At 36.9% G+C, this 10,146-nt stretch overlaps 1 protein-coding gene across 1 annotated transcript; it reads left to right on the top strand.

Moving 5' to 3' along the window:
• Positions 1–6,000: 6,000 nt before the first annotated feature.
• Positions 6,001–9,946, top strand: LOC113316553 (glutamate receptor 2.7-like). The gene is made up of 5 exons (XM_026564712.1): positions 6,001–6,214; positions 6,589–7,895; positions 8,078–8,277; positions 8,562–8,997; positions 9,437–9,946. Exons 1-5 carry the CDS (start codon positions 6,001–6,003, stop codon positions 9,944–9,946), a joined length of 2,667 nt encoding a protein of 888 aa, XP_026420497.1.
• The last annotated feature ends 200 nt before the right edge of the window (positions 9,947–10,146 follow it).

The raw sequence follows: 10,146 nt of genomic DNA, 5'->3' as shown, positions 1-10,146 counted from the left end.
CAAATCTCCAAAACTCAAGTTCCGGGGTCGGTATAGCCTTCCCTTGAGTCATGCCTTCTAGGTCTTTCCAATTATGACGTGCGATAGGTCTTACTATATTGCCTCTTGCATATGAGCGAACTAGGGTGCACGCCACATTCAGATTCCTAGCCAATCCGATAATAAATATCATTTTCTATAGCCTTGTATCAAGGTCTTACTTTGCTTTTTTAGAATTTCGTAACTTTCAAGCGAAATATTCGTATTACAGACTTGTTCAAAAATATGATCTTACAGATTTTTAACTGTTTATCCATGCGAATTAATTCGAAACTGATTATGGATAATATTTTTTTCAATAACTGCCTATTCCAAGGTCGATCCAATTTACGACCTGTATTTCTTCCTTAAGGATCCATTAATTCATAGGCTCCTTCTCCAACTATTCTTTTTATTATATAAGGTCCATCCCAGCTTTTCTCCAATTTTCCATCTTTTCCTTTTTGATACACTGAATTTCGCGTAGCACTAATTCGCCCGGTTGGAATTCTCTTATTTTAACTCTCTTGTTGTATTCTCGAGCTAGTCTTTTTTGATATTTTTCCACGTGCTGTAAAGCGACTTCTCTTACTTCCTCCAAATCATCCAATTTTTTTAAGATCAAATCCGCATTTAAATTCTTTTCCCAAGCTTCTCTCTTTGTGGTAGGAATAATGAGTTCTGTTGGTTGCACTGCCTCTACTCCATATGTCAAACAGAAAGGTGATATTCCTGTTGCTTCTCTTCTTGTAGTTTAATAAGCCCATACTACATTATGTACTTGTTCGCACCATCCTTTGTTGTGCCCTTCTAACTTTTTCTTCAGGTTGTCTGCGATTGTTTTTTTTGTATCTTCTACTTGTCCATTACTTTGAGGATACAAAGGAGTAGATTTGCCACTTTGAATTTTGAATGCATTGAGCAGCATTGTTATATTCTCGCCTTCAAACTGCTTACTATTATCAGACACCAATTGTGCAGAAATGCCAAATCTGCATATGATATTTTCAAAAATGAATGTGAAGATGTCTTTATCGCGAATATGTTGAACTGCTTTTACTTCTGCCCATTTAGTGAAATAATATGTTGCGACAATTAGAAATCTTTTTTGCCCCGTTCCTGGTATAAATGGTCCAACAATATCTATTCCCCATTTTCCGAAGGTCCATACATTTATTGATGTATTAAGCATAGCCCAGGGTGCATGTATCTTCTTTCCATGACGTTGACATTCTTCGCATCTCCTCGAAACTTGTTTTGCATCTTCATGAATATATGGCCAGTAATAGCCCTGTATTGTTTCCCTATATCCGAGTGATCTTCCTCCACTATGGTTGCCAGCATCTCCATAGTGTAATGCTTTTATAATCTCGATTCCCTCCTTTCGCGTAAGACATCTTCGTGAAGGTCCAAGAAATGATCTTCTATAAAGAACACCATCCCTTAATTCATAATTTGTCGCACGACTATTTGATTTGTGTGCTTCTAACCTTTTCTTCGGCACTTCTCCATTTTCTAGATAAAATTGTATCTCAGTTCTCCAATCCTTCTCTTCGCTCACAGTTTCTTCTTGTATATATTCTATGAGCATCACATCTTTTTGCACTTCTTCACCCTTTTCTACTGATGGTAATAATAGTGTTTGTATTTTTATATCCCTTGCAACCGGATCTACTAACATTGATGGTATGAACGCCAATGTATCTGCAAGTCTATTATCTTTTCTCCCTATATATCTCCAGCTTAGTTTTGGAATTTGCATTGCTAAATCCATGACCAACTTCCTATATTTTTTTAAAGATGGTTTATTGGTACTATATGTGCCTTTTAACTGACGAATTACTAATTGGGAATCACTAGTTATTCGCGCATCCTCAACTTTCATTTCAATTGCTAATCTTAATGCGTGGACGACTGCTTCATATTCAGTTTCATTATTTGTGGATGCGAAGTCCAATCTGAATGAGTAAGCCATTCTCGCTCCTGTTGGTGAAATGAATACAATACCAATTCCATTTCCTTATCCATTGGAAGATCCATCCACCAATATCTCCCATCTGTTTGGATCTCACTCAGTTAATAAATCATTATGATTTCCATGTTCTTCATCCACCTCTATCATTTCTTCTACATATTCATCTTCTTCTATTGGAAATTCTGCAAGAAATTCTGCGATAACTTGAGACTTAGGTGAAGATAAAATTTCATAACCAATCTCATAGTTTCCTAATTGTGCATTCCACCTCTCTATTCTTCCTGACCACTTCGACTTCTTCATTGCGTTTTCAATTGGGACTCTTGTTAATACTTTAATTTTGTGAGCTTGAAAATAAATGCGAAGTTTGAATGATGCATATACCAGTGCGAGAATCAACTTTTCAATTTTTGAATAGTTTTTCTCTGCGGAGTTATATGTTTTGCTTATGTAATATATTGGTTTTTCTACAACTTCATCTGAACGTAACAATACTACACTTATTGCATGAGATGTTGATGCTAGGTATAATAACAATTCTTCTCCATGCTTCGCCTTTTGCATAATGGATAAGTTTACCAAATAATCTTTTATGCTCTGCAACGCTTTCTCGCACTCCATTGTCCATTCAAATTTGGTCCCCTTTTTTAGTATATTGAAAAAGTGTTGACACTTGTCCGAAGATCTTGCAATAAATCTTCCCAATGATGCTATCAATCCATTTAACTTTTGAACATCTTTGACCGTCGCAGGTGGTGGCATATCTCTAACCGCTTGTATCTTCTCCGGATAAATTTGTATTCCCTCCTTGGATATAATATAGCCTAAGAATTTTCCTGATGATACATCAATTACACATTTTTCTGGATTTACTTTAATATTAATTTTTTGCATTTGTTCAAATATTTCTCGTAAATCATCAACATGATCTTTCGCCTCTTTGCTTTTAATTAGCATATCATCCACATAGACTTCTAATGTTTTATGTATCCATTTTTCGAATACTTTCTGCACCATTCTTTGATAACTCGCACCTGCATTCTTCAATCCAAATGGCATTTTCGTGTAACAATATAAATCTCTTGGTGAAAAGAAAGCAGTGTGTTCTTGATCTTCTTCTGCCAAAGGAATTTCATTATAGACTTTATACCCATCTAGCATTGTGACTCTATCATTTCCTGATGCGGATTCCACCATTTGAGGTATGTCGGGTAAAGGGAAGCTGTCTTTAGGGAATGCTTGGTTTAGATCTGTAAAATCTATGCAAATTCTAATTCCGTTGTTCTTTTTGGGTACCACCATCATATTTGCTATCCACTCTGGATATTTGCCTCTCTTATAATTCCTGCATCTAACATCTTCTGCAATTCTGCTTCTATTTTAGGATGATAATCAGTTGCAATCTTCCTTATCCTTTGCTTGAATGGCTTTACATTCTTCTTAATGTCTAATTTATGACATGAGACAGACGGATCTATTCCTGGCATTTCTTCCATACTCCATGGAAAAATATCATTATATTCTCGCAGAATGCTTATCGTTTTTTCCTCTTCTTCCTTATCCATTTTAGTTCCAATTCTTAATATTCTTGGTTCTTCTTCAGTTCCTACGTTTAATTCTTTTGTTGGTTATGCTTCAGTAAAATTCATATTTGGTTCCCCCATAGGTGTTGGTTTCTTGATTTCTTTAATTTGTCCACCTTCCTTCGCTGGTTCTTCGACTGGTATTCTTTTTCCCTCCTTCGCTCTGATCATGTATGTTCGAAATTCTTATTCTTTCCTTTGTTCTTTTGCTTTTCTCCATTGATATTTTCGCTTCTTTGCTCGTCCTTCATAATTTCGCACATCTATTCGACTACAAGTATTTTGTCAATCTTAACATCTCCTCTGATTTAACCTATACCACTTGGAATTGGGAATCTAGTACACTGATGTAATGTTGACGCTACAGCCTTGAGTCCATGTACCCATGGTCGTCCCAACAACATGTTGTATGGTGACTCAATGTCAATCACACACGGTGTTATCTTTGTTTGAAACTCTCCCAGTAATATTCGGATAACGATTTCTCCTTTCTGCTTTGTAATTGTTCTATTGAATCCATGAACATTATAGGATGTAGGTATCATTTCTGCATCTTCAAATCCCATTTCTTTGAATGTGCGATAAAATAATACATCAACTGCACTGCCTGTATCTATCAATGTTCTATCGATCGCCCATCCTTCAAATCCCCTTTGTTTTGCAATAATTTTTTCTCGCTCAGCTGTGACCGTTATGACCAATGGATCTGTTTGCCGTAAATTTTCTTCTGGAATTTCATCCGCCGCAAAGTAAATCTTTACTTTTTCCCACTCTTGTAATGGAAATTCTTTGTCAACCGTCTCTATCTTCTTGCATTCATAATTTCTTTTATGAATTCTCCCTGTTACTGTTGCTTGAAAATCTGCCTCAGAAATTGATACTCTAGTTATACTATTACACTGTATATCCCCGCCTGTTCCTTGAATCGGTATGATTCGTGTTGTCTTCATGGATTCCTTATGATTGTTCCTCAATTCCCCTAAAAGTTTCAGATCTATTAACAGAAGTTATCAACCAGAGCTGTTTCTAGCGCCAAAAATGTAGTTGTAAGATTTCTTACAACTACACTCCACTAAAACTAATCCAATTTCTAAGTGATCATTATGAATTCTTATTTTATTAATTGAATATTGAGAATGTTTACAATATAGATTCAAGTATTACAACAATTTTACTTGAAACCTAGATTCACTTCCGTTTCTCCCTCTATTTCTTGACCAAGACTTATCTTAGAACCTTTTACAAGTAATGACCTCTCTTCTTTATATAGAATTTTACATAGTGGATGACAGCTAAGATACCCACTATTTTCGGGATCACTATGCAACATATTTGCTCATATACAATTGCTCATCTTCGCATAGCATACCTCTTCGCACAGTTCTCCACACTTTACTCGTGACTTTGCTGACATCATCTGACGCGTCATCTCAACTTTGTCGTGTGCGATGCTCTTCGCTTAGGTTGTACTCTTTACTTCGCTTGATTACTAACGTGTGCGATATTTTACTCCTACATCAGCATAGCAGCACTTTCTGCATGCACGTACATATATACGATATCATATATGTCCGGGGTCTAATGCTGGTAAGCAAATATAATTTCCTAGAAGAATCATATGAATTCGTACTATGCGAATTAACGGCCCTTACAATGTGTTAAGAACCTTAAAAAACTATAAGCAAAATGGTAATGTGGCCTTTGGAATGAGTTTGGAGTCATTGACATATTGTCATTGAACAATTAACTTGTATCGTGGGTGCCTCAAATATGGAACGCACTACCCCATAGGATTAGTAATGAATTAGTAATATTATTATGTTTATGCCGTCGGGAAACAAAAACAATGCTGTTGGAAGTTCAAGTAATGTTAAGATACTACAATTCTAAGCCAATTATGCTCCAAACGTTTACTAATCACCCCACCCCTTTGAAGTATTCAAATTAGATTTTGCACTTTGTAGTCCAACCATGAAAATATACAACTGACTTTCAACACTGGTCTAATATGAGATGTAATTCTAAGCACGCCCTATTGTACATTCTCTAAGACTTTTTAAATTGTTACTCCCAGTATTATTCTTGGTTGATAAGAGTCGATTTTTATCCATTTAGGGACATTTGAAATCTAAACTGCAATATTTTGGGAGGTAAGAAATAAGGTTGATTCAGTACGATCTCCTGGCAAGTCTTGTGTATAATATATCTATATACTGACTACTTCCATTGGGGACAACAGCCTATAAAGATAATGCTTCTATCTGTAAATGGATAAGTTGATAGTAAAGAATTCCCATCACTGTTAAGATGATGAAGACAAAACCAATTTGTGATCTTAAGCAAAATAGAGTTTTAATGCATGTTTTGTTTTTCTTTATTTTCTTCAGTATTATGTTAACACATCGTCATGAAATGGTACTAGCGATGGGTCAAAATACAACAGATACTGTTGATGATAATAATGAGTTCAAAGTAGGGGTTGTTCTCGATTTTGATAGCTTAGTATCAAAGATTGGGTTGACATCCATGTCTATGGCTCTCTCTGACTTTTATTCTTCTACAAATGATACTCATAAGAGAAAGCTGGTTCTCCACACTAGAGATTCCCGTAGGGATATTTCTCATGCAGCTTCTCAAGGTATGTACAGCTTCCCTCTTCTCACCATGCATCATCTTTGCGATCTTCCCATGTTTATCTATGGAAGTTCTAGATATATTAGCTTACTTTCTCTGTAATTTAAGTATAATAAAATGATTCCATAGATTTTTTAGTCTAGTTGGGTGCTAAACTATCTAGAAATGTCACCTAGCGGTTGCATACGAACCAGAACAGGCACCTATTAAGACTTACAAAGTCACTGACCTTTTCTCACAGTTTTATCATGGATTTTCTTGACCAAATGAAAGTGTGAATCCAATTTTATAAGATCGATAACTAAAAGCCGTCTACGCATAATTCTCTTGGGAATTGTTTTCTTTAGATTGATATTCTTTTTCTTCTACATGTAACAGCTAATGATCTGATAAAAAATGTTGGAGTTCAAGCAATCATAGGACCATTAACATCATTACAAGCTATTATCATGGCTGATCTCGGAAACAAAGCTCGGGTTCCTGTCATTTCCTTTACCGCCACAAGTCCTACGGTTTCTACCTCTCGAAACCCTTATTTCTTTCGAACAACACAAAGCGACTTGGCTCAAGTAAATGTGATTTATGATTTAGTGAAAACATTTGGATGGAGAGATGTTGTACCCATATACGAAGACACGGAGTATGGAAGAGGAGTCATACCATACTTAACCGATGCATTCCAAGCCATCGATACCAAAGTTCCTTACAGGAGTGTAATTTCCCCCGCAGCTACTGATGGTGAAATTCTAAAAGCACTATACAAATTGATGGCAAGGAAGACTAGAGTATTTGTTGTGCACATGACACCATCCCTTGGAATACGTGTTTTTCAAAAGGCCAAAATGATTGGGATGATGAGTGAAGGGTATGCATGGATCATTACAGATGGGTTAAGTAATATCTTGGGCTCTTTCAATTCTTCTGTTATTGATTCTATGCAGGGAGTCTTGGGGGTAAGGCCATATATTCCTAGGTCAATAGAGTTTGGCGAATTTCAAGCTCGATGGAAAAAGAAGTTCGCACAATATAATCCACATACGGAGAACGTCGAACTGAACATTTTTGGTTTAAGAGCTTATGATACAATTTGGGCACTAGCAAATGTGTTGGAGAGACTTGAGATAACGAATTCATCAAGCCTGTTGGAACCACAAACAGTATTTCCCGCTGCGCTGACAACATCAAGTGTTCCCCAGATAGGTCCTATGCTTTTGCAGTTACTTCGCGAGACAAACTTTAATGGCCTAAGTGGGGATTTCAATCTCATCAACCGGGAATTGCAATCGAACGCCTTCCAAATACTTAATGTGATTGGAAACGGGGGTAGAGAAATTGGCATTTGGACAACATCGAATGGTATTTTACGTGACTCAGGCAGTTTGATTACTACTAGAGCTAAAGATTTCCCGGCGCCTAAAGATAATTTGCGCGCTATTATATGGCCTGGAGAATCTACTGTTGTTCCAAAAGGTTGGGTGTTTCCAGAAGTGGGAAAAAAATTAAGGATTGGTGTTCCAGTAAAAGAGGGTTTTACTGAATTTGTAAGAGTTACAAGGAATAGTAGTTTCAACAATTCCACTTATGTAACTGGATACTGCATAGATGTGTTCAAAGCTGCATTAGAGATGCTGCCCTATCCGGTTCCATATGAATTTGTTCCCTTCGAAAAAGCTGATGGTACCACTGCCGGAACTTAAGATGACCTAGTATATCAAGTTTATGCACAGGTTTGTATCATTACTGTTCTTTTTTTAAATTTTCTTCTTCACAATACCAAATAGCCCACGCTGCACAGTCGTTGTCAGGTCAGATATAATTTGCTAATATACTAGCTAATCCCTTTTGTGCTCTTGGATTTGTGTAACAGAATTACGACGCTATAGTTGGAGATATAACAATTAGTGCAAATAGATCGGCCTACGTCGAATTTACATTACCTTATACCCCATCTGGGTTTTCGATGATTGTTCCGCTGAAGGAGGGCACGAGCAATAATCCATGGATATTATTTAAGCCTTTGAATGCACAACTCTGGGGAGTGAGTGTTTTATTTTTTATCTTTACCGGGTTCGTGACTTGGATGCTGGAACATGACCAAAATCCAGCTTTTCAGGGGAGAATTCTGCATCAACTAGAAACGATGTTCTGGTTCTTTTTTACCACACCTGCTTTTGCTGATCGTAATATCTCTTCGACTTTTTCTATCAATTGTAAATTTTAAATGTTAATTTGGTTATTTTTCTCTTATGTTTCTAAACTCATACTTTTATTTTCTCTTTCTCTCTTTTTTTTTCTCTCGATATTTTTTATATTTTCATTTGGTTTCTTTCATATTTGCTAATGAATTCAAGGCTAAAGACAGCTACTTATGTTTCAGAGCAAAGGGTGCAAAACGGTATGGCTAAAGTTGTTGTGGTCATATGGGTATTTGTTTTCCTCATACTAAGTTCAAGTTACACAGCAAGTTTGACATCAATGTTAACAGTTCACCGGCTTGAACCTACTGTCACAGACGTACATGAACTAATAAAAAATCACCAAAATGTCGGTTACCTAGATGGAACATTTATATACACGATGTTGCGGGGCATGGGATTTGAGGAGGCTAATCTGAAACCCTACATCTCTACTGAAGATTTAAAGGAAGCTTTCACAGAATTGAGAAATAAGGAGGATCGTATTGTTGCTGGTTTTGGTGAAGCACCTTATAACAGACTATTCCTTGCAAAATATTGTCATCAATTTGCCTTGGTTGGACCAACTTACAAGACAGAAGGATTTGGTTTTGTAAGTCCCTCGCACTCGCCACCCCAATCCCTCATCATAAGTTTGTTTCTGTTTTATTGCACAGGATGAAACTCCGATTGACTCTTTGTACGTAAAATCATTAGACATGCAACCCTACGGGTTATTATGTTGTTTCGACCCCACAGAGATCACCACTCAGAATACCCCAAAAACTATTGGGGAAAGAGCAAAGCCTGTTGCACCACTTTCCAACTAAGCTCTAAAGCATATTTATGTCTATTTTCACATAAACTCTTATGACTTTGCCCCTTCATAGTGTTTTTTTAATCTGATCCCCTTGCTAGCATCCTAGGACTGCACTGGAGGACTCTTGAGCAGCTCATACCTCTCTCTATAATACCTGCTTCCTTTTTTTTCAATGGGCTTCTCTATTTTTGTCAGGTACTTATATGTCTTTCTCTCTTTACATATTCCACAGGTATTTCCAAGAGGATCACCTTTGGTCCCTGATATTTCAAGAGCAATCTTAACTGTACGGGAGAGTGACAAAATTACAAGAATAGAACAAGCATGGTTTGGGAACCAACAGAGCTGTGCAGACCCCAGCCCCATGTTTTTCTCAACTAGTCTCAATTTGGATAGCTTTTGGGTTCTTTTCCTCATAACAGGAATTCCAACAGCTTTAGCCCTTCTGGTTGGCATCCTGTTCAAGTGGGATACTCCACTTGTTAGAAAAATCAAAGATTTGTGGGAAAGCTTTCATCGTAATAACTCTAGTTTTGTTGAAGTGGCAACAAGCGTACGCGATGACGAAGGTCAGGGAACCTACCACAACCAGCCAAACAACAATGACAACGGTAAAGCGCCTCTGATTGAGCTAGACTCCAAGGGTAAAGGGCCGCTGATTGAGTCAGTGTCAAAAAATGAGAAATACAATGGTTTGGATAACACGAATTCCTTACACCAAAAGTTGATCATCAAAGGTTGATTTTGGAGATCTGACCACAAAAAAAAGGATACTTGAGCATTTTTATTTATTTTTCTTTTCTTGAGTCGACTTTTACACATCTAGCGTGTATAGTCGAAGAAATAACAATTCGAGTGTGTTTTGTTTTAGAATATCCGTTGAAGTATCCTTGCATGCGCCTTGCGTTAGAAAATCATCCAATATTCTTTCAGTTTTTTATC

This window comes from Papaver somniferum, chromosome 10 (assembly GCF_003573695.1).
Source record: "Papaver somniferum cultivar HN1 chromosome 10, ASM357369v1, whole genome shotgun sequence".
Classification (NCBI taxonomy): Eukaryota; Viridiplantae; Streptophyta; class Magnoliopsida; order Ranunculales; family Papaveraceae; genus Papaver; species Papaver somniferum.
Note: the sequence above shows the minus strand (reverse complement) of the source record. Positions and strands in the feature narration are given on the sequence as shown.